The sequence below is a fragment of the Oncorhynchus tshawytscha genome, linkage group LG02 (genome assembly GCF_018296145.1).
Source record: "Oncorhynchus tshawytscha isolate Ot180627B linkage group LG02, Otsh_v2.0, whole genome shotgun sequence".
Lineage (NCBI taxonomy): Eukaryota > Metazoa > Chordata > Actinopteri > Salmoniformes > Salmonidae > Oncorhynchus > Oncorhynchus tshawytscha.
The window spans coordinates 66,095,803-66,121,185 of NC_056430.1; the positions used below are offsets into that span (position 1 = coordinate 66,095,803).

General features: G+C 45.1%; 2 protein-coding genes across 4 annotated transcripts in view; both read left to right on the forward strand.

Moving 5' to 3' along the window:
* The first annotated feature begins 25 nt into the window (after positions 1-25).
* Positions 26-7,953, forward strand: LOC112265253. 3 transcript variants are annotated; one of them, XM_024442393.2, is made up of 12 exons: positions 26-295; positions 370-440; positions 801-908; positions 1,956-2,178; positions 2,290-2,343; positions 2,435-2,630; positions 2,732-2,768; positions 2,896-4,213; positions 5,929-6,021; positions 6,238-7,208; positions 7,300-7,411; positions 7,775-7,953. In XM_024442393.2, exons 2-12 carry the CDS (start codon positions 399-401, stop codon positions 7,891-7,893), a joined length of 3,273 nt encoding a protein of 1,090 aa, XP_024298161.1. In that variant the 5' UTR covers positions 26-295; positions 370-398; the 3' UTR covers positions 7,894-7,953. The 3 variants fall into 3 exon arrangements, with proteins under 3 accessions (XP_024298161.1, XP_024298159.1, XP_024298160.1); XM_024442391.2 differs by having other exon boundaries at positions 27-295; positions 6,181-7,208; XM_024442392.2 differs by having other exon boundaries at positions 28-295; positions 6,181-7,208; positions 7,303-7,411.
* Positions 7,954-13,274: 5,321 nt separating this feature from the next.
* pkn1a (protein kinase N1a) overlaps positions 13,275-25,383 on the forward strand; it is a 49,862-nt gene continuing 37,753 nt past the window's right edge. Inside the window, exon 1 of the mRNA XM_024442394.2 lies at positions 13,275-14,086. Coding sequence (XP_024298162.2) covers positions 14,006-14,086 — 81 coding nt within the window. The 5' untranslated portion in view covers positions 13,275-14,005. The remainder of the gene's footprint in view (positions 14,087-25,383) is intronic.

Consider the following 25,383-nt stretch of genomic DNA (forward strand, 5'->3'; position numbering starts at 1 on the left):
TTGATATATAAAACCCCATTGAATCAACGTGATTTGGGTTACGTTACATTTTAAACTTTTTTAGAGATTTCGTATATGATCAGAAAATGTATTAATCTCCCGGCGTGGTCACTGTGCGCTGTTATAGTTGGCGTAATAGTGTATGTTGTCATGACATAATATATGAGCCTATGACGCAAACGCAGTCAACAAATTATTAAATTGATTGGCTCAGTTGAGTTGATAGTTTGCATAGGACAGTCATCCTCATGTTCAAAGACATTACTTTGCCTGGACAAGATAATTCTGTGTAACTGTAAGTATTGTATTAAAATGTTCAAACATTTTATAAAAAATGTATTTGTTTATTATTTTTCTATCGTTGTACAGGTCCAATCTGAAGGATGTCTTAAAATAAAATGAGTAAAAGTCATAAACGGTTGAGGAGAGTTCGTCTAAAGGTAATTCTCATATACGAAGAAAAACATGTTTATCTGTGTGTCTCCGTAATGGGGAATTGTTTTTGGAGTACAACCATATGCCAGAGGTTTTAAAACCTCTCCTAGAGGACCCCCAGACATTCCACTGTATTCCACAGCTAGCACACCTGATTCAACGTGTCAACTAATCATCAAGCCCTTGAATAGGTTTTAATGGGGTTTGCTTGTTTAGGGCTACAACAAAATTGTGAAACGTCCGGGGTTCCCCAAGGAGAGGGTTGAAAACCACTGGCCTATGCAAAAACAGACTGATATGCTTTATGGTTGGAAAGGAGGACTCAAAATGGAGGTCTCAAGTGTAATTTAGTACCTATATCCCAGGCTTGGACCCTCCAAGCTAGTGTTGGAGAACAGGTGCCCCAGACAGACGACCATGGTGGACCAAGGCTGCCAGTACTGGTGGACTGCACCAAGAAGAGCCCCCTGAAGGTTAGAAATTGCTTTTGAGTTTTGTTGCAAAACGTTTGGAACAGTTCAGAGTGAAATACCTATCTGTTCAATTGGAAAACATTCAAAATGTTAGGCATGCTGAATTACACTCCAGGAAAACCTCTCAGAGCGGACTGGTTGGCTCTAAGCAACACCCACCCACTTCAATTGTTTTGTTTTTAATTTATTATTTACCTCCTTTTTCCCCCAATTATGAGGTATTCAATTGGTAGTTAATCTTGTCTCATCCCTGTAACTCCCGTACGGACTTGGGAGAGGCAAAGGTCAAGATCCGTGTGCCCTCCGAAACACAACCCAAACCAAGCCACACTGCTTCTTGACACAATACCCACTTAACCTGGAAGCCAGCCGCACCAATGTATCAGAGGAAACACCATAGACCGGGCTACAGTGTCAGCGTGCACTGCTCCCGACAAGTTCATCCCTGGCGGCCTAACCCTCCCCTAACGACTCCCCTCCAATTGTGCGCCGCCCCATGGGTCTCCTGGTCGCGGCCGGCTGCAACAGAGCCTGGACTCGAACCCAGAATCTCTAGTAACACAGCTTAGACCACTGTGCCACTTGGGAGGCCACATCCACTCAGAAATGATTTGCCTTAATTGGACATCTATTTTGATTGGTTTGTTAGTCAAGTGGATAGTGCTGACATTCATATGCTAATGATGTATAGGGCTACGACATGCTTGTCCATTTTTGGTCGCTGAATGTTGCTCAACGTTCTGTCTTGCTGAACGCGCCCCTGGTTGTATAAGGATTCTTTGTTTTGAAATTTTTACGTGGTTTTAACTGAGAGACCAGTTGGTTGAAATCTAGTAATATGTCATGTTCTCAACCAGAAATGTGTTTAAAACGAGATAATGATGCATGGGTCACTTACTAGTTAGAACCAATAGCATTGGAATTCTGATTCTAATTCTGATTCTAATTCTAAGGTTAACCCTTATGTCACTTAGTACCACCATGCCTATGGTGAAATGGGTGGTTTCTATGGTGATATGATTTTGCTGCTGTCAATGTTTCTCTCAGAACTTTGTGCCGAAGCCCCCACAAGGCCCCAGGCTGAGCAATCAGGCAATGATGGCCAAGGTTGAAAAGAATGCCAGAGAGGCCATTGAGCCCAGAAGGGCTAGGGAGGCCATTGAGCCCAGAAGGGCTAGGGAGGCCAATGCAGAGGCAAAAAAAACAAGCCGCCAAGTCATTGGTGCGTTGGCGCTGCCTCCACCTCTTCTATCTCCGACAACCAGTTACAGTGAGTATTGATCACCACTTCCAAAATACCTGGATTTATTGATATAATTATAAAAGGACATACAGTATGGTGGAAGGATCAACTAATGACTCGACTCTCCTCTTTCTGTAGGTGTCCTGCCAGCTATCAAGAAGGGCACTAAAGTGACGAAGGTGGAGACAACAGGTGGGTTTTGGTGACACAGTGGTTATTCAATAGAATCGTTGTCGTGGTTACTAGCTTGTTCGGTGGTAATTCTTATAGTCTTCTGTTTCAGAGCCACCAGACCCCCTGACACCTGAGGATGAGGTGAGAATGAACTCCTCTCCATCTGTTGATGACCCCCTGACCCCAGAAACCCCAGAGACTGATGTCACCTCCGATGCCACTTCTCTGGCGGACCCACCCCGTGAGATGACACCTGAGAATGTAGAGGAGGCCTTCTCTCTGGAGGACTTCCTGAAGTCTCACCCGTGAGTCCTGCTCTGAACCATGTTATGTGCAGTAGAAAAAATATAATCTAGGAGCCAGTCTACTCACCAAGGATTCTTATTGTTTGTTTTTTATTTTCCAGTCAGTGGAAGCTCATCAGGAAGTTCCTCAAACAAAAGGTAAGTCTCCCATTTCTACTTCTTTACTGACTCTAATCATGACAACAACAACAAAAAAACGTGTACCTTAAAAACTAAAAGGAAATGCTGTCACTTAAAGTAGTTGTTTTACGTATTTCTTTCTAAGAATGTGACCATAAAAGACCTGGAGGACATGTCCTATGTGGTCCTCCTGCCAGCAATGGCTCTGCTCAGGAGCTACAGTCCAGAGTCATCCCACTCCTCCTGCCGAGGGTCAGGGGTGCTGAAGATCGTCTCGGAGATGTTCCACTGGCGGAGCTCTGAGCCGAAGGGGAGGCTCTGGGGCGGGCAGCCCCCCACGTCCAATTCTGAGACAGACAAGGAGCTTCAGGGTATAGCAGACATGGCTGTGAGTAACATCCTGAGGAATGCCCAGGACGACTTCTTCTCCTCTGGTGTGAATGACCTGGAGATGACCAATCCAAACATCACTCTGACCAAAGAGAGGCTCTCCAGCATCTTCTCAGAGCTGTTCAGGGATGCCTGTGAGAGTGCCCAGGAGGCTGCCAGACGGATCCACCACATGAGGTCTGGAAGAGGTAACAACAGCCGGAATGGGAGTCGGCCTGGGTCGTCACAGGGATCGAGCAGATCCAACATGCCAGAGTTGCCGTTAAACCTCTGTCAGCTGGCAGAGTGTGTGGATGCTCAGCCACTATATCTGGAACATCCAAGTGTGTCCTGCTCCAACCGAAGTGGCCTGCACCCCATTCCAGAGCAGGGCTGGATGGAGGAGCATATTGGCTCAGCCCTAGGTCAGTTGTCCACCATTGAGGCAGACATGGGCGAGTTAGAAAACTTCACCAGACCTCTGCCACTGGAAAATGGAGACGACAGCTCATCCAACATGTTGTCAGGGCCATCCACTGCCTCATATCCATCCACCTGCCTGTCTTCTCCAGATGTGACCTCAGAGGGAAGGGCCCACTACACCATTATGGCCCTGGAAACCCTCCAGGAGGGGGAGGACAACAGCTGGAGTCGCTCTGGGTCATCACAGAGATCAAGACGGTTCAACCTCTGTCATCAGGCAGAGGAGCTGGAGAGGGTTTACCTCCAGAGAGACACACTCCACTCCAGGGTCAGTGTGGGAGAACTGGGGTCAGTGAGGTGGGCCAAGGGAAGGGATGTCCATAAAGCCCTCAGCGAGGGGTCCCTCCCTGTCTTTGCCCTGCTCAGGGAGAGGCCAGGGGAGATTTGGCCGACAAGCACTTGGGACATGGCGCACAACCAGCCTCCCAGCACTCCCACATCCAGCAAGGAGGATTTGTGGGACAGTGACTCCACCTGGTCTCATGGGGTTGGGGAGGAGGAGGGGGCAGAGCCTCGTGTGAGGTTGGCAGCTATGTCAGAGGGGGGCAGCTCCCAGATCCTGACCTCCCAGACCTCCACCTCACTCTCCAATCACGACAAGAGGGCACTAGGTTAGTTATTATGTAGTCTTGTCTCCTTTTACCCCATTTTTATTGTTGTTATTGCCATTTACACTGTGACCAAGATGTTTTGGGGTGAGGGCATTGTCGATGGGGGAGGAAGTATTTTTCTCCGCTCTGCTGAGGAGTATTTTTCTCTGTTCACACAGGAGTAATAAAGGCCTAGTTCACAAATTTTGTGAGAAAAAGAATAATCATTTACACTGCTCAAAAAAATAAAGGGAGCACTAAAATAACACATCCTAGATCTGAATGAATTAAATATTCTTATTAAATACTTTTGTCTTTACATAGTTGAATGTGCTGACAACAAAATCACACCAAAATGATCAATGGAAATCAAATTTATCAACCCATGGAGGTCTGGATTTGGAGTCCCACTCAAAATTAAGGTGGAAAACCACACTACAGGCTGATCCAACTTTGATGTAATGTCCTTAAAACAAGTCAAAATGAGGCTCAGTAGTGTGTGTGGCCTCCACGTGCCTGTATGACCCTACAATGCCTGGGCATGCTCCTGATGAGGTGGCGGATGGTCTCCTGAGGGATCTCAGGCAGTCAGGCTACCTCTGGCGAGCACATGGAGGGCTGTGTGGCCCCCCAAAGAAATGCCACCCCACACCATGACTGACCCACCGCCAAACCGGTCATGCTGGAGGATGTTGCAGGCAGCAGAACGTTCTCCACGGCGTCTCCAGACTCTGTCACGTCTATCACATGTGCACAGTGTGAATCTGCTTTCATCTGTGAAGAGCACAGGGCACCAGTGGCGAATTTGCCAATCTTGGTGTTCTCTGGCAAATGCCAAACGTCCTGCACGGTGTTGGGCTGTAAGCACAACCCCCACCTGTGGACGTCGGGCCCTCATACCACCCTCATGGAGTCTGTTTCTGACCGTTTGAGCAGACACATGCACATTTGTGGCCTGCTGGAGGTCATTTTGCAGGGCTCTGGAGGTGCTCCTCCTGCTCCTCCTTGCACAAAGGCGGAGGTAGCGGTCCTGCTGCTGGGTTGTTGCCCTCCTACGGCCTCCTCCACGTCTCCTGATGTACTGGCCTGTCTCCTGGTAGCGCCTCCATGCTCTGGACACTACGCTGACAGACACAGCAAACCTTCTTGCCACAGCTCGCATTGATGTGCCATCCTGGATGAGCTACCTGAGCCACTTGTGTGGGTTGTAACTCGGTCTCATGCTACCACTAGAGTGAAAGCACCGCCAGCATTCAAAAGTGACCAAAACATCAGCCAGGAAGCATAGGAACTGAGAAGTGGTCTGTGGTCTGTGGTCACCACCTGCAGAACCACTCCTTTATTGGGGGTGTCTTGCTAATTGCCTATAATTTCCACCTGTTGTCTATTCCATTTGCACAACAGCATGTGAAATTTATTGTCAATCAGTGTTGCTTCCTAAGTGGACAGTTTGATTTCACAGAAGTGTGATTGACTTGGAGTTGCATTGTGTTGTTTAAGTTTTCCCTTTATTTTTTTGAGCAGTGTGTGTGTGTGTATGTGTATGTGTGTATATATATATATATATCGGGGGTGCAGCACCCTCGACACCCCTACTTCCTGCAGCTATGACTGGGCTGTTTCACAGTCTCCTTTTTTCTCTTCTCTCCTGTTCTTTCTACTTTTCTGTAAAGTGTTTTGTGACATGTTGTGTGTGTGTGTGAAGCAACACTTTAAATAAATGTTGATTTGACTAGAGGCCATCTGCCAGGTCCTGACTGCCTGGATGGAACAGATGCTGAACCGGACCTGCAACAACATTTACAGTGCCAGTGTCATCATCCAGAAAGGTCAATTTATAACCTGTTTACCATTATGACCAGTATTAACCCTGTAATAACCATATAATAACTTGTGTATTACCATTATAGTAAATGTACCAAATACCGCATAGTGCTATACATGGATATGGCTTTGAACCAGTTCAAAATTTGAGTGTGTTTTATTAGGATTGGATTCTGGTGCCAGGGACAGTTTCCCTGACACTCCGTGTCCTTCTTCATCAGAGGAAGAAGATGAGGTGGTCGCGAGTGTCATGACTTTCTTACACTCTGAGCCCTCCACCTCAACCAAGGCAGCACAGGCAGCTCCTGCAAAGACCCTGGCGGTCAACCCCTGTCTGGATGAAGATGAGGTAGTCCCCAGCACCTCCATGATTGAGGGCTCCCTAACGACCACTCAGGCAGCATGGGCAGCTTCTGCACAGATCTTGGAAGAAGAGGTTGGGGGAGCTGATGTCTCTGAGGTGAGTATCGGCTCCCTGACCCCCACCGAGGCCAGGCAGGACCTCCTGGAGAAGATTCCCTCTCTCCTGCCGGGTGAGATCCTCATCGAAGAAGACATCCCCCTTCTCAGCACTCCCAGGGACACTGTTATGAGCCCCCAGACCCTGAAGCTCATCCTCCAGGGCATCATGCGCCGACTGGAGGCCTCAGAGTCCCCCCGGGCTAGGAGGGCCAATGACCCCTTCAGGCTGATGAAGGATCTCTTTCTGGAGGTCCAGCATGCCCTTAAGTATGCTGACATCTCTGTCCTCTTCAGCCTGGAGGAGAGCATTCAATTCAGGGGGGAAGATGCAATGAAGGCCATCGTTAAGGCTGCGGCTAAAAGGTTGTCCCTGCGCTCGGACTCCAACCGGGCTCAACTGCGTGCCGTACGCTATGGTGGCGAGGGAGCCATCTATTGCATGGCAGACACCATCGCAAATGTCATAGACGTCCACGCCCAGGACTGGAGTTCTGACAGACATTTTGGAGCAAGTAGGAGCCGTGGTAGGGGGAGGTCACGCTCCTCCTCAAGCTCCTCAAAGAGTGACATCACCCTCACAGAGGAACTCTTGGCCCAGGGGGAAAGCCTGGAAGAGGACCAAGAGGATATGGCTGCGATCGACGACAACAAGAAATGTGACTCTGCTAGCTTGGAGAAGGCCAGCAGCAGCTCCCTCTCCATAGACCTTGTGGACAGCACCTCCACACAGGTAAGCAGACTACCATTAACCAGTAGGTTGTTCAGTTATTGTAGCTTTTTGATTGAGGCACCAACTCATATCTGTTTCTCTCTCTACTAAGAAGACAGGGAAGGACGAGGCAGTGAAGGAAGGAGTGGGGAAGTCAGGAGATTGGAAGCGTGGTTGCAAGAAGACCCTGAAGAAGAACAAGATGGCTCCCTTTGGCACTGATGGTAAGTCCTCCTTTCTGTTAGTCAACATGTCTATATGTCTTCAACAAAATTATATTATTTCACCACATTGTAATGTTAGGGGAAGAGACTGATGAAGTTATCAGGGTCTTATTCATTAAACGGCAGTAACAGGGAGGAACTTCCATGAACTAAAATAATTGTGTTTTTGTTTTCTGTTGCAAAAGTTTATTTTACGATTTGCCCTAGTAGATCAAATCAAATTGACTTTGTCACATACACATGGTTAGCAGATGTTAGTGCGAGTGTAGCGAAATGCTTGAGCTTCTAGTTCCGACCATGCAGTAATATCTAACAAGTAATCTAACAATTGATGTCATCCCCTGTTCTCTGTCACCTGTTCAGATACCGTGGCTGATGAGCCGGAAAAAAAACAGTGTCTCCTCCTGCGGATTACAGCTGCCCTGGCAAACTTATTTTGCTTCCCCTGCAAAAAGAGAAGTGGTAAAAAGTTCAAGCCATGATGAATCCCTCCATAGCCCAGCCCAGACCTATTTAATTAAATAAACATGTACTTGCATCTATTTTGAACCTCTTTTTTTTGTTTTTAATAGGCCTACTCTAGACTTCAAATTCTTAAGTGCAAATTGATGTGAGTACTGCATCAATATTATAAGTTCACTGTTCAAGTCATTTTTGTCCATCTAGGCTTTAACACTTTTAAGTGTATTGGTATTGACACAATAAGAGCTATATTTGAGAATTTTCTAATTTGGTCTTTCTGAGGGAATACATCTGCAATATACTGTTAATAATGTTAATCGAAAATGAAAAATACTTCTGGAAATGTACAAAGTAGGATAAATCATGTTCTTGCCTTTGACAGTTTAGATCATTCAAATGTAATAACTTCAGGGTTGTGGCGGTCACCGTCTTTTATGACGGCCACCAAAGGCCATCCTGCTTCCACCACTCGCTCGCACTAGTCCAATATTTTAACCTCTCCCTACCGGAACCTAATCGAGTAGCAGGCTCATGAGAGATTTTGTTCTGGGTTGCAGAAATGATGGAGGTCAAAACAAGGTCTATGGCTGCATTTACACAGGCAGTCCCATTCTGATCTTTTCCACTAATTGGTATTTTGAGCAATCAGATCAGCTCTTTTGCCAAGAATTGGGCAAAAGATCAGAATTGGACTGCCTGTGCAAGACTCATGCAGGACCTAACCAGGAAAAAATCTGCACCCCATTATTTTGGGTCATACCCTTGGGTCAAACGGTCAAAGGCAAGAAAATGATCTATACTACTTTGTACATTTCCAGAAGTATTTTTCATTTTAGATTAACATTATTATCAGTATATTTTTTTATTTAAAAAAAAATGTATTTCACCTTTATTTAACCAGGTAGGCAAGTTGAGAACAAGTTCTCATTTACAATTGTGATCTGGCCAAGATAAAGCAAAGCAGTTCGACACATACAACAACACACACATGGAGTAAAACAAACATACAGTAGAAACAAGTCTATATACGATGTGAGCAAATAATGTGAGATAAGGGAGGCCATGGTGGCAAAGTAAATACAATATAGCAAGTAAAACACGGGAATGGTAGATTTGCAGTGGAAGAATGTGCACAGTAGAAATAAAAAATAATGGGGTGCAAAGGAGCAAAATAAATAAATACAGTAGGGAAAGAGGTAGTTATATGGGCTAAATTATAGATGGGCTTTGTACAGGTGCAGTAATCTATGAGCTGCTCTGACAGCTGGTGCTTAAAGCTAGTGAGGGAGACAAGTGTTTCCAGTTTCAGAGATTTTTGTAGTTCGTTCCAGTCATTGGCACCAGAGAACTGGAAGGAGAGGCGGCCAAAGAAAGAATTGGTTTTGGGGGTGACCAGAGAGATATACCTGCTGGAGCGCGTGCTACAGGTGGATGATGCTATGGTGACCAGCGAGTTGAGATAAGGGGGGACTTTACCTAGCAGGGTCTTGTAGATGACATGGAGCCAGTGGGTTTAGCGACGAGTATGAAGCGAGGGCCAGCCAACGAGAGCGTACAGGTCGCAATGGTGGGTAGTATATGGGGCTTTGGTGACAAAACGGATTGCACTGTGATAGACTGCATCCAATTTGTTGAGTAGGGTATTGGAGGCTATTTTGTAAATGACATTACCGAAGTCGAGGATTGGTAGGATGGTCAGTTTACAAGGGTATGTTTGGCAGCATGAGTGAAGGATGCTTTGTTGCGAAATAGGAAGCCAGGCAATAATTTGAGAAACCAAGGCTGTCGAGTCTGCCGATGAGGATGTGGTTATTGACAGAATCGAAAGCCTTGGCCAGATCAATGAATACGGCTGCACAGTAATGTTTCTTATTGATGGTGGTTAAGATATCATTTAGGACCTTGAGAATGGCTGAGGTGCACCCATGACCAGCTCTGAAACCAGATTGCATAGCAGAGAGGGTATGGTGAGATTCGAAATGGTCGGTAATCTGTTTGTTGACTTGGCTTTCGAAGACCTTAGAAAGGCAGGGTAGGATAGATGTAGGTCTGTAGCAGTTTGGGTCAAGAGTGTCCCCCCCTTTGAAGAGGGGGATGACTGCAGCTGCTTTCCAATCTTTGGGAATCTCAGATGACACGAAAGAGAGGTTGAACAGGCTAGTAATAGGGGTGGCAACAATTTCGGCAGATCATTTTAGAAAGAAAGGAAACCGATTGTCTAGCCCGGCTGATTTGTAGGGTTCCAGATTTTGCAGCTCTTTCAGAACCTCAGCTGACTGGATTTGGGAGAAGGTGAAATGGGGAAGGCTTGGGCGAGTTGCTGTGGGGGGTACAGTGCTGTTGACCGGGGTAGGGGTAGCCAGGTGGAAAGCATGGCCAGCCATAGAAAAATGCTTATTATTCTCAATTATAGTATATTTATCAGTGGTGACAGTGTTTCCTATCTTCAGTGCAGTGGGCAGCTGGGAGGAGGTGTTCTTATTCTCCATGGACTTTACAGTGTCCCAGAACTTTTTTGAGTTAGTGTTGCAGGAAGCAAATTTCTGCTTGAAAAAGCTAGCCTTGGCTTTTCTAACTGCCTGTGTATATTGGTTTCTAGCTTCCCTGAAAAGCTGCATATCACGGGGGCTGTTCGATGCTAATGCAGAACGCCATAGGATGTTTTTGTGTTGGTTAAGGGCAGTCAGGTCTGGGGAGAACCAAGGGCTATATCTGTTCCTGGTTGTACATTTCTTGAATGGGGCATGCTTATTTAAGATGGTTAGGAAGGCATTTAAAAAAAAAACCAGGCATCCTCTACTGACGGGATGAGATCAATATCCTTCCAGGATACCCTCGGCCAGGTCGATTAGAAAGGCCAGCTCACTGAAGTGTTTCAGGGAGCGTTTGACATGAGTGGATGAGTGGAGGTCGTTTGACCACTGACCCATTACGGATGCAGGCAATGAGGCAGTGATCGCTGAGATCTTGGTTGAAGACAGCAGAGGTGTATTTAGAGGGCAAGTTGATTAGGATGATATCTATGAGGGTGCCCGTGTTTGCGGCTTTGGGGAGGTACCCGGTAGGTTCATTGATAATTTGTGTGAGATTGAGGGCATCAATCTTAGATTGTAGGATGGCTGGGGTGTTAAGCATGTTCCAGTTTAGGTCGCCTAGCAGCACGAGCTCTGAAGATAGACAGATGGGGGGCAATCAATTCACATATGGTGTCCAGAGCACAGCTGGGGGCAGAGGGTGGTCTATAGCAGGCGGCAACGGTGAGACTTGTTTTTAGAGAGGTGGAATTTTAAAAGGAGAAGTTCAAATTGTTTGGGTACAGACCTGGATAGTAGGACAGAACTCTGCAGGCTATATTTGCAGTAGATTGCAACACCGCCCCCTTTGGCAGTTCTATCTTGTCTGAAAATGTTGTAGTTAGGGATGAACATTTCAGAATTTTTGGTGGTCTTCCTAAGCCAGGATTCAGACATAGCTAGAACATCTGGGTTGGCAGAGTGTGCTAAAGCAGTGAATAAAACAAACACTAGGGAGGAGGCTTCTAATGTTAACATGCATGAAACCAAGGCTATTACGGTTACGGAGTGGAGCTAGGCACTGCAGAGCCTGGATTCACCTCTACATCACCAGAGGACAAGAGGAGAAGTAGGATAAGGGTACGGCTAAAAGCAATGAGAATTGGTCATCTAGAACGTCTGGAACAGAGAGTAAAAGGAGATTTCTGGGGGCGATGAAATAGCTTCAAGGTATAATGTACAGACAAAGGTATGGTAGGATGTGAATACAGTGGAGGTAAACTAGGTATTGAGTGATGATGAGAGAGATATTGTCTCTAGAAACATCATTGAAACCAGGAGATGTCATCGCATGTGTGGGTGGTGGAACTAATAGGTTGGATAAGGTATAGTGAGCAGGACTAGAGGCTCTATAGTGAAATAAGCCAATAAACACTAACCAGAACAGCAATGGACAAGGCATATTGACATTAAGGAGAGGCATGCTTAATCGAGGGATCAAAAGGGTCCAGTGAGTAATGAGGTTGGTTGGGGTCACGGCTATTCAGACTGCTAGCCGGGCCATCGGTAGCAAGCTAGCATAGGATGGAGGACTGTTTTTAGCCACCTCTTGCGTTTCCGTCGGTAGGATTAGTGGGGTTCCGTGCAGTGGAGGGGATCAATCCAATTCACAAAAAAAATAGATATAGCTATAGAGGACCAAGAAAAAAAAATATATATATTGCAGATGTATTCCCCATAATATTCTCCAGCAAGCAATAGCCTGGAAACTGCCCAAGGTAAAATAAAATAAACACCTGTCCACAAGGAAATTTGATAAAAGACATGATGTAGGCTATGTTTATTTAGCCTGCTCATTACCGCTATCAGATGTAAGCAGGCTGTTTCTGGTGTGCATTTTCATAGCCTTTGTGTGATGTTTTTCACCTATCATCACCTATGACCAGGTGCTCCTTTGCTCTTCCGTCTGTCTCCCTCTGGCAGTGTCAAAATCTATGGTAAGCAAATATCCCATTTGCATGCCCTGCGATTTGTTGTAGTTTTATTCAGCTATAGTTTGAGTTTCTGCTAGTGATAAGGAGGCCAATAGGGAAAGGGGATAACTAGTCAGTTGCACAGCTGAATGCATTCAACCGAAATGTCTTCCGCATTTAACCCAACCCCTCTGAAGCAGTTGTTGTTGGGGGTTAAATGCCTTGCTCAAGGGTAGACCGGCATATTTTTCCACCTTGCCGGCTTTGGAAGTCGAACCAGCAACCTTTCAGTTACTGGCCCAACACTCTTAACCTCTAGGCTACCTGCTGCCCAGTAGAGTGCATCTCTCACACACACACACACACACACACACACACACACACACACACACACACACACACACACACACACACACACACACACACACACACACACACACACACACACACACACCCCCCCTCTGCACAACACTGTACCTCAGTTCGTCTTTGGCATTATAGTTATGTATTGACCTAATGGCTTGTTGGTGCACCATTATGGCATTTGCTTAATGTAGGCTAGTATATATCCACTATATATTTGGGTTTGTTTTCAATATTAGATAATGAGTTTATCTTGTAGATTTGTGATGTTAAATACTTTACAGTCATATACTTTTGATTCTACTGTAACTGTACTCCATTTATCTTCTGGTTGTGATTACATGAGCACATTATTACTTGTAAGCAGAGTAATACCAATAACAGTTGTTTTGTGTCTGGCTAAATTGCAAATTTGGGATAGGGGAAAGATAAGCAACAGTGTTCATTCGGAGAAGTTGGAAATGACAAATCCATGGTCTGGACATGGTCACATGATACCTTGGGCGCGCTCATGCTACCTACCGTACACGTTGTGCCAGCGCATCCGCGCGCAGCTCCATCAGAAAAAAGTGTAGCCTCTCGCTAAAGCCATCATCGGCAATGCGCGGACAGACAAGGCGATATTCCTCTGCCCTCCAAAACCGAACGAAGAGCAAACAACAACGCTTTTACCGGTGACACCCTTCGGTCATTCGGTACTTTGCTCGAGGGAAGCATAAGGTCGTCTCGTTTGAAAGAAGGCTTTTGTTGCATGTGATACTTGGGAGACTGACGCGTGTTTCACGGATGTTACTACGAAGACGGGGCTCGACAGTTTTTCTGCCTCTGTAGCGTTTTATGTTAGCAATGGATCTCTATCCCTCTTCGGAGTGTTACGCGGATAGGGGGGAGTCGTGCCGTCTGTTCCTCTTGTGCTCTAGCTGTTGATAGCTAGCCTTCAAAGAAAAGAACAATGAGCTGAATCAAACAGTTTTGTTTTAAGCTTTTATCGTATTGATATTTTAATTAAAGACACTCACCCGGGAACATTGTGTATTTGTTGAACGAACCATTAGTCGGAACAACTAGAAAAACATTTTGGGATCACCAGCTTCTTTGGGCAGTTGAGGCGACACAACAATGGGATTATTTTTGACCATTGGTTGAGAATTGTTTTTAAAAGTTCCTTTATCTCAGACAATATAGTGGTGAGGTTTTTGTACAGAGCACACATTTGAGCGACAATTGGATGAATTGATAATCTAGCTGCCTAAATTCATTTAGAGTACTCCGGACAATCGCATATGTCCAGTTGGTCTGGTCTAGAACGGCATCATTACTGGAACACGACACAAAGAACAACGATGGCGAATGACTCGATACAAGTAAGTTGTTACGTTGCTGTTACAGTGTAATGACAACGGTGCTATTAATGTACGTTATCAATAGCTGGGGTATCTACCATTAGACATCAATGGAAACTCAATGCGGTGTTCTATTTTCTATAGCTAAATAATAATTTATCTGGATTTACGACGATGCAGTACGCTCTTTGTGCTCTGTATTTTGTCAATACACTTGTGGTGTCCTGCATTGTAACCTTGGCATGTCTCCTCATTGGTTCCTCATTGCAGCCAAATGCATATGCGAGGAGCTCCTGGCCGGGCGAGCACAATACTGGGCGGGTGTTTGACACACACTTAAACACACAAACACATAAATACACACACATCCCAGTGGACCTCACCAGTTCTCAGAACCATCTTGAGTCTGAGAAGAACCAATAGCAGTCACAAGGTTCCCAACCCTTTTGGAATGGACCCTTTTCAAGAGGGGGGAGACATGTTTGTGGCAACAGACGTTATTGCTAACTAATTTCTGACAGTTTGAGTAATGCGCTTCGACTATAACAAGGACTTTGAAGAATATTAAGGAGAATGTGAAATACGAAAAGGAAATTCACACCACTAAAGTGACTGACATTGAGCTGGGGTAATTTTGCCATTTAGACTACTTTACTTGACTGTATCCTGATGCAGTATTTGACAGAGTTGGTGCAATGATTTATGTATTTCAACATCAAGACTGATGTTCTTTACAGTGGGGGTTATGAACAACTCAGCACAGGTGTCACCACCACACACAAAGACACTAAGTTCCTCTTGCCTCTGCTCTAGTTTAGTGACAAGTAAGCAGTCGGCCCTCTTTTTTACCCCAACATTTACCTCGTGCGTGTCAGCGAGTCATGAACCCAACTCTGAAGTGTGTTGAATAAAGCTTCCTGTTTAAGTGCTGCTTTCCCATCTGACTGTTGATAAAGCTCTGTTATTTCACCCTTCTTTACTAACTAGTCTTGATGATGTCATCGAGTCCTACTGCTTGCCACATGGGTTTGCTGTACTATTGAACATCTTTTTTTCACACTCTGTTATCAGGGCTGATTTATTCATTCACGTTTTCAAACCTATTCCAATTTCTCTCATTTGTTGGAACTTAAATCGTCTTCCCCCAAATAGGCCTAACTTTCGATTCCATACTTTGCACCGTAGCCAATTATTTGTATAGCGACAGTACAAGATAATACTAGAAAGCAGTACCAGGCAGGAGGTAGTCACCTCTCTCTCTCGGGGTCGGGTTTTCCCGTCTTCATAGCCTCTGCAGGTTCACACACAATGGAGGAGGGCACAGCTGAGAGAGGGCAAGCTTGGGGGACTGACTCAAGCCACAGTGACGAAGTGGGAACTCTGGTTTGGAGGCACAGACAGGGAGCCATTATCCCCTCAGCCAACATGTACACTGGTCTGGTCTGGTGACTCAAACTGAAGGCCTCTGCTGGCCTGGCAGTTGATCAAGTCTGTCATAATCAGACTCCAATGTCTTCAGTGGTGGGGAGGTTTAGCTTCTTCACAGCACACCTTTTTGTTTCCCACACACACAGGAAGACTGATACAAAATAAGCCGAATCTGAACATAAACAGCGTCACACTTCCTCCTAAAGGTCAGGGGGAACCAGAATGGAGCGGGGCACAGGGATGTTTGCTAGTGAGAGCAGATGTTTTAGAAGGGAGAATGTTGGATTAAATATCCCTGAACATACATTCATCTATACTTTTTTTCAGTTTTGCATGTTCTCACACACATACACTAAAGACCGACACTCGGGGTAATGCATACGGATCGTTCACTTAAACAGCTGCATGACGTAATGAGACTGCTATGCACATATCTCAAGCTTTTTCAGCAAGCCAAGGCCCTGTGGCCATGTAGGCAGACTCACACTAGCTAATGCATTAGGCTGTCATTGTAACATAAGAATTTGTTCTTTACTGACTTGCCTAGTTAAATAAACAACATGCTACCAGAGACAATGAGAGCCATGCTGTTCACAATTGAGTTGCCAAAGCTACTTCTTTGATTATTTTTATTTTGTATTTAAGAGGAATAGGCCTTATGCTCTCGATTTATAGGAGAATGGTATTTCCTTGTTGACTCTTATTCGCAGAACTTTTCTTGTTAACTGAGACATTCCCACGCACAGGACTGTGTCCTTACTGGCTGTCACTGACTGCCCCCATCTGATGTCCCTATTGGCTATCTTTGATCTTGGCTCTTGCTGGTCGACACAGTCCATGCACTGTTTTCTTACTGGCCACTGTCAGACAGTGTCTCCATGTGGTGTCCATGCTGGCTGTCTGTGTCCCACTCCCAGTAGCACAGTGTGATGGTGGTGGGGGGGGGGCTGTAAAGGGCATTATGCTGATGATGAGGTTCCATAGCAGCACAACGGCCCCCATTGTCCTGACTGCAGCCCCAGATCACATTCACCAATGCACCAATGTGTTTCCCCATCCTGTCCTGGTTGGCCACACCTTCACGAATAGGTTAAAGCAAGGCCCCTTGGTGTGGCATCATGGCTGTGTCTGTTTGTTTTGTGTGGGAGTTTGTGTGTTTGTCAATGGCCCACAGGTCGAGGTGGAGTACTCACTTTTGTGTTGACATGCTTTCACGTGTGAGTGTGTGTTTGGGTAGATGTGTGTGTGCTCTGAGTGTGTGTCGTTTGTGTAGATGTGTTTGCCTATTTGGGCCATCTGATTTGTATAGGGAAGCCCTCGTTTTGTGTGTGCATGTGTGTCCAATGTCCATACACGTGCCCCTGCGTATTTTGTCCTATGTCGCTCCCTGCCTTCCCCTGTGCGAACATCCTGCCGTCCTCATGACCTCGCCCCTCTGTTGCAGCCCCTCCCTCCCCAGTCCCAACCTCATCCACAGTTCACACCCTGCCATGACATCACCTCTCCACTTTCCTCTCCTCTTTCCTCTCTCCTTTTCTCTTATGCCATACACCGTGGCCAGACTTTGCCTCTCTGTGTGTGTGTGTGTGTGTGTGTGTGTGTGTGTGTGTGTGTGTGTGTGTGTGTGTGTCCACTCACAGGCAATGGAGCCTCTGATGGAACGTGGTCATGCACCAGCTGCTCTCCCCGTCTCCGTTCTTTCGCTGACTCCTCGTTTTTCCACACTGAGTATGGAGGGATGGGGCCTCAGGATCTTATCCAATGGGTATAATTAGATAACAGTAGTCTTTTTTTTTATTGGGATAGTTCAGGATTTTGGCAGTGAAGCCCTTTGTCCACTTCCCCAGTCAGATGAACTTGTGGATACCATTTTCATGTCTCTGCGGGCAGTTTGAAGGAAGTTGCTAACTAGCTTCAGCGCAATGACTCGAAGACTGTAGACTTCGCCATTGCGCTAAGCTGTTCCCATAGACTTCTAGTCATTGCTCTAACGCTAGTTAGCATTGGCCCACGAAACTACTTCTAACTTTCTTCATAATGTTATCCACAAGTTCATCTGTCTCTGGGAAAGTAGATAAATCCCAAACTATCCATTTAAGCACTTTTACAGCAGTTTGTCACTGTGTCGTTAGACATGTTCAGTGTTGGTTTTCCCACTGTTAGCCTATTTGTTTCACTTCAGGGCAGATCGTGTGACTGTGTGTCCGATTTTATCTTCAAAGGTGCAGGACGTTAGTTGCACTACTTCAGCAGAGTAAAGCTCAAATCAGACGTCTATATCCCAGATGGGCTTTTTCATAACTGCTATGGATTGTGTACATTGCATGGTAGGAGGGGTATTATTTATTGAAGGGAAGTAAACATTGAAATTGTGTTTGGGTTGTTCAGTCAGGGCTGTAAATATGATTTTGAGTGTGTGTGTGTGTCACCCACTCTCAGTCCCCTGTCTACTCTTTGGCGATGAGGGTATACATGACTAGGGAATAAGGCCTCTCTCTTTAAACAATCCTCTTATTTGAATCTACTACAGATCAGGTTACACAGATGACATTTAGAGAGAGAGGCTGGTTCACTCAGTGTAAAAGAGCCCAGTGTTTGTTCTGTGGTCGAATGAAAAAAATAATATATGAAGGTAAACATTGTAGAAAGATAACAAAATAATTGGATTCATTTCCTGTAAGATTATCACTATTCTCTACAACTATTTTGAAGAATTCTCTCACAGTATCACACACACTTGAATATCCACCTGCCTCTGAAATGGGCGTGGCTTGAGTCAGTTGGGTGGACAGTCGGAACACGCAGAGGGGAATAGGAGGCAGGTGTATCAAGTGTGTTACCTGGAGCTGTGCTGCCATGGCAATGCCTGTTGGCGGTGGATGAGCTCATAGTTTTATGCCTAGTCTACTCTGTGGTGTCTGACACACACGCGCGCCCACTACCTGGCCCATTTACAGCAGATTAGAGGCCCCTTTGGGATGTCTTCCCATTCAGAGTCAATGGCGGGGTTAGTGGTTAAGGCGGGATGTGAAGCTACAGAGACTTAAATACTCTCAGAGATGGGAGACGAGGATATAATGAGATGGGAGACGAGCATATAGTGAGATGGGAGACGAGGATGTAAGGATGTGGGAGACGAGGATAGAATGTGGTGGGAGACGAGGATAGAATGTGGTGGGAGACGAGGATAGAATGAGGTGGGGGACGAGGATAGAATGAGGTGGGGGACGAGGATGGAATGAGGTGGGGGCGAGGATGGAATGAGGTGGGGGCGAGGATGGAATGAGGTGGGGGCGAGGATGGAATGAGGTGGGGGCGAGGACGGAATGAGGTGGGAAGACCTTAAAAGGATAAGTTGCTTATGTAATGAATCATGATGTAATGTTTTTAAGCATTTTTATTACTTTACCACATAGTTCTAAAGGGTTGTCAGTTGTGGCTAAAATCTATCATTGGAAATAACATGGAAGTGTGTCCATCCAGCCGTAACCTCCCTAACTGTAATCCATCCTACGTTATGATTTGATAACTTCCTGTCCAACCCTCACTTCATACACCCTGTCATCCATTTTTGATGAGTAGAGAAATCCTCCCCACTCCCAACCCAAACCACATTTAACCGCCCGAAAACATGTTGATCTGCTCTCGACTCCTTGTTCTCATTCACTTCAACCATAATCTTATTTTCCCATGCGATTATGTGTGTAATTTGGTTTTGCCTGCCATCACACACATGCGTATCTCTCCACCACTCAATCTATAGACAGAATCTCAGCTGTCACGCAACACACACAATCACAAAAACACGCAAACCGTCACACACACATGCCTTGGCTAAGAAGTTAGTGGCCATGACCCATAACTAAACCTTGATGCTATATTTACTGAATAAGGATTCAACAGGAAATTGAATCGGAGAACCAGTGTCCTCATCCCATTTAACAAACAAGCTTTGGTCTCAGACCCTAAAATAGACCAAACGCCCTAAAATAGACCAAACGTTGAACCAATCTCTTCCACATCCTCTTACATGGTCCACAAATTGTTTCACTGTGGATGTGTCTGAAATGGCACCCTGTTGCCTATTCCCTATAGTGCACTGCTAGGGTGCTATTTCAGATGAAGCCTTTGTCTGGCTGAACAAGTCCAACTACTATTATTAAGCAATGTGTAACTCGAACCTCAGGGTCCATTCCTGCTGTGGTGTTGACTTGTCTCTGCAAGTCCGGGATTCAGTTCGCCACAGACCTGCTGAACTTGTCATGGAACCTGTAGCCTAACCTTAACGGTAACTGTTGTGATGCAATGTAAAGTATCGGCCCCCAGCCCACACAGTGCATTCTGAGCCATAAGCTTAATTGAACTTTAGTTCATAGGCTCTTTGCTCTACTAGGAGCTAAAATGAATAATGATCAATGCCATATGTAGGCTATTTTCTCTATCTTCCTAGTATTTGATAGCTCTCTTTTGCAGAGGTGCTCAAAGATATGTTCCATGTTAACTCTGATGAAATGTGTCTCTTGACTCTCTCCGGCATTCAGACCATTGTGCTATAACAGCCTACAATGTTACTGATGTAGTGCTGCTGTCACTGCGCTGTTCATTTTGAAGAGCCATGTCTTCTGCATGGGGCTCATGCCTTCTGGCCCTGCTGTTTCACTCTCACGCTCTGACACACACACACACACACACACACACACACACACACACACACACACACACACACACACACACACACACACACACACACACACTTGTATTCCTCCTGTGAGAGAGCTCTGCTATTCTCTGGCACAGTTGGAGCTCCTAGGCAGACAGGCAGTAGTTCTTCACAGTTGGCTGTTAGTCATGGTTCAGCAGCACCACGTTGCAGCCCGCCACTCTCCTGGAAACGAACCTCCTATCACTTACTGTACACACATCCATGCACGCCACACACACATGAATATGCCTGCCACACAAGGACTAGTATTTTCTACTTGTGATCCAGCTGTTATTGAGGAGTCTTTTAAAACAACACAAGGACCTGAGCCCAGTCGTCCAGCTGTGACCACACAGAAACACTGGGGAGGGTCATTCTAGTTACAGTACCAGTTTAAGAGGTCCGTTAGTGTGCACAAGACACACCACTACCCAGAGTGCTGTGGGGCGCAGTGACTCGGCAGAGGCGGAAGAGAGAGGAGTAGGTTAGTGTGTCCACCCCATACAGTATTCTCCATACAAATGCCATGATGTAATGTTTTTAAGCATTTTATGACTTTATCACATAGTTCTAAAGGGTTGTTAGTTAGTTAGTTAGTTAGTTGTGGTTAAAATCTATCATTGGAAATAACATGGAAGCTTATCCATCCAGCCGTAACCTTCCCTAACTGTAATCCATCCAACGTAATGATTTGACAACATCCTGTCCCTTAGCAATCCCACCATCACTTCATATACCCTGCAGTCTATTTTTGATTAGTAGAGAAATCCTCCCCACTACCAACCCAAACCACATTTAACCACCCTGGAAGATGTCGATATGTTCTCGGCTCCTTGTTCTCATTCCCTTCAACCGTAATGTTCTTTTCCCATGAGATTATGTGTGTAATTGGTTTTGCCTGCCATCATACACATGCCCATCTCTCTACCTCTCAATCTATGGACAGGATGAGTCTCAGCTGACACACACACACACACACACACACACACACACACCTTGTTGTTTAAAAGCCAGTGGCCATGACCCATCACTACACCGTGGCGCTGTATTGAAGTATCCTGCAGGACATTGAAGCAGAGAACCAGTGTCCTCATCCCATTAACACGAATTGGTTTTTGGCACAAAAATAAACCCATCTCTTCCACGCCCACTTACATGTTCCAGAAATGGTTAGGCTTTGCATGCATCTGAAATAGCACCCTGTGGCCTTTCCCCCACAAGGAACTACAAGGGTGTCGTTTCAGATGCAGCCTTTGTTTTTTGTTTTTTTGCCTGAACATAGCCTACTACTATTATTAAAGAGAGAATTATTATTTGGACATATAAATTAATTATATGTATCCCCCATGTTGTTTAAAAAAAAATATATAGCTCCGTCTATGAATTTTGAGTGGTTACATTTCTCCAGGCCCATTCCTCAGCTTTCTACCAAAACAATTTGTTGTTTCAATGAAGGATTCTAGCTTTAACTAATGTGTCACTCAGGATCCACTTCTGCTGTGTTGTTGACTTGTCTCTGCAAGTCCTGGATTCACTTAGCCACAGACGTCAGCCTAACTTTAAAGGGACATTTCAAAATGGTTAAACTTCATATTCATCATCTCCTGCACCACCACAACATCGACATATGTGATAATGGTTTATTTGTATGTTTGGTAGTAAAAACCAGAGAGGAAGATACATGTTTCCAACTAATTGGTTGATGTCATTGGTAACCCCTCCTGTTTTTTATTACAAAACATAGAAACGTGCCATTTTCACATGTTGATGTTGGGGGTGGTGCTGGAGATGATGAAGTTGAACATTTTTTATTTTCCATTACTGAACTGATGTACGTTTCGGCCCCCAGCCCACACAGTGCATTTTGAGTCGTAGGCCTAGTTGATCTGGAGTTCATCTGCTCTTTGCTCTACTAGGAGCTAACAGGATTAAAGCTCACTTTGTAGGGGACTAGTATTACTAGAGAACATTGGTTATGTAATTATTACCCCAGATTGTTCATTATTCCAGAGGATTAGTTTTATTCCAGGCGGGATTAGTTTTTTCCAAACTACCCCCTATAATTCATTTTTCTCTCTCTCAATAAATGAACCATTATCACGGAAGCCTGGAGGTTTTTATTCTAGGCGTGAAGATATTTCAACATGTCCAGGTGATAACTCAAGCTTGGCTTCCAAGTTTAAACCATACCAGAACGTCATTTTTGACTTGTTATCATAATCATTATTTTAGCGATCCGCACTAGAATTCATGTCCCCCAGCCTGCACATGTGAGCTAAACAGCGCACTTGCACATGAGGTGCATTTTCAGGCTATGGGTGAGACAGTGAACTGGTCATTTCTAAAAGTTTAGCTAAGTTAATGCTGCTTTGCAATCTATTAACAGCAAGGCATTGCATTAAAAAGGCACACACTTTTTTTTTACTGAATCATTTGCCAATGTTAAATTAAAGGGCACAAAACCTGTAAACAAAGGCATTCACTTTGAAAGTGGATACGTGTGGCCTTCATATATGTGACCGACCACCTCGATTCGGTCTCACGTAGCAAAATCTGAAATCATTTTTTATTTTTTTACATTGGATAAAGGTAGAGACTCAGAGCTACAAAATGGTACATCATACACTGCAGTTGAGGAACAATGGGAAAAATAATTCTGCTTTGAAAGTTGATAAACTTGTGATCCCACTTTTGAGGAAATGGCCCTTAAATGTTTAGGTATACCTACTGGAGAGCTCTTCTTTGTCTACACCTATTCAGCATTGTTCACACCCTCTTAAGCCTTAGCCCCACCCATCTCTTTAAGGATTCACATGTGAGACCATGTGCTTAACAGGGTAAGGTAGTGTAGTAAACTACCAAAGATTTCAAGACTAAAAGTGGTGAAAGTAGTAGCCTACAATAAGGAAAACTCCATGTAAAAATACACTATCTAGTCCTTGGCCTATATCCTAATTATTATTATTATTATTTAATTTTTTACCTTTTATTTTACTAGGCAAGTCAGTTAAGAACAAATTCTTATTTTCAATGATGGCCTAGGAACAGCGGGTTAATAGCCTGTTCAGGGGCAGAACAACAGATTTTGTACCTTGTCAGCTCGAGCGTTGAGCGTTTTGAACTTGCAACCTTCCGGTTACTAGTCCAACGCTCTAACAACTAGGCTACCCTGCCGCCCCGATCTGACTTCGGTGCAGGTCATGTTATTCTTCACATTGGTATCGGAAGACCCTTGGGGCGGCAGCGCACAATTGGCCCAGCGTAGTCCGAGTTAGGAGAGGGTTTGGCCGGCAGAGATGTTCTTGTCCCATTGCGCTCTAGCAACTCCTGTGGCCCTCCAGCCGCATGCACGCTTACACGGTCGTCAGGTGTACGGTGTTAACTCCGTCACATTGGTGTGGTTGGCTTCCGGGGTTAAGCGGGCTTTGTGTCAAGAAGCAGTGTGGCTTGGTTGGGTTGTGTTTCGGAGGACGCATGGCTCTCAACCTTCGCCTCCCCCGAGTCCGTCAGGGAGTTGCAGCGATGGGACAAGACTGTAACTACCAATTGGATGTCACAAAATTGGGGAGGAAAAGGAGTAATAAAAAAGATTTCCCTTCACTGGAACTAAGGGGCCTAGCCCGAACCATGAAAAACAACCCCAGACCACCAAACTTTACAGTTTACAGTGGCACTATGTATTGGGGCAGGTAGCGTTCTTCTGGCATCCGTCAAACCCAGATTCGTCTGTCAGACTGCCAGATGGGGAAGCGTGATTCATCACTCCAGAGAACGCGTTTCCACTGCACCAGTGGCAGCTAGCTTTACACCACTCGGCATTGCGCATGGTGGTCTTAGGCTTGAGTGTGGCTGCTCAGCCATGGAAACCCATTTCATGAAGCTCCCGATGAACAGTTATTGTGCTGATGTTGCTTCCGGAGGCAGTTTGGAACTCGGTAGTGAGTGTTGCAACCAAAGACAGACGATTTTTATGCACTTTTTATGCACTGTGTGCTTCAGCACTTGCCAGTCCCGTTCTCTGAGCTTGTGTGGCCTACCACTTTGCCGCTGAGCCGGTGTTGCTCCTTGACATTTCCACTTCACAATAACAGCTCTAGCAGGGCAGAAATTTGACAAATGGACTTGTTGAAAATGTGGCATCCTATGATGGTCACTGAGCTCTTCAGTAAGGCCATTCTACTCCCAATGTTTGTCTATGTAGATTGCATGACTGTGTGCTTGATTTTATACACCTGTCAGGCACGGGTGTGGCTGAAAATCCGAATCCACTCATTTGAAGGGGTGTCCGCATACTTTTGTGTGTATGTAATGGAGAATTGATTGATACTAACAATCAAATGCAAACAATTCACAAAATGAGGTTATGAGACTATGAATGTGCACAAATTGGTGGGAGAGAGCGCATTCTGGAGAGAGACATGCATTGTGCATCTTGGCCATACTCCTCTTCCTCTTGGACTGTGACATCCCCCAGCCTCTGCAATGGATTAGTCTCGGCCTCCGCAATGGATTAGTTCACTGAGATGGGTGCGAATAAGACAGGTGTCTCTTGTTTCGTATTTATTTTCTTAGATATTTGCTACTGATAGGCTGTTGGTAGGCCAAGATTTTCTTTATCTATCGACCAAACAATCGACCATTTGACTAATTGGGGTCAGCCCTAATTGTTCAAAAAAGATTATTTGGTCAACAGTAATAGCCTATGCATTTAGTTGAATCCTGTTATAAAAGTATCTGCTTGTCCCTGTTGGCTGCTGACTCTCACTCCCTCTCTCCACTGTGCACACGGAGGAGGGAAAGCTGCATTCTGAGAAGCACATGAACATTGCTCAAAATGCTATTGCTGGAAAGAGACCGTTTTCAAAGCCACTGCTGTTGTTCTATTACAGAGAGGAGTCACAGCTTTCTGTGAGTATATCATGTATGTCTCACCACCTTTTAATATTTAGTTCATGGCACCACTTTACAACTGGAGTAGGCTGTAGTGGGTTTGATGAAGAGATCCACCAATATAACATTTTTGGCCAATACCGATATCCAATATTTTTCTTGCAGAAAAAAAAAAAGATACAGATAACAAAAATTTTAGTGGCCTTTTTAAGCTTTCTAGTACAGTTAATTAGTTAACATACACACGGCATCTCAGTGCAAGAGGCGTCACTACAGTCCCTGGTTCGAATCCAGGCTG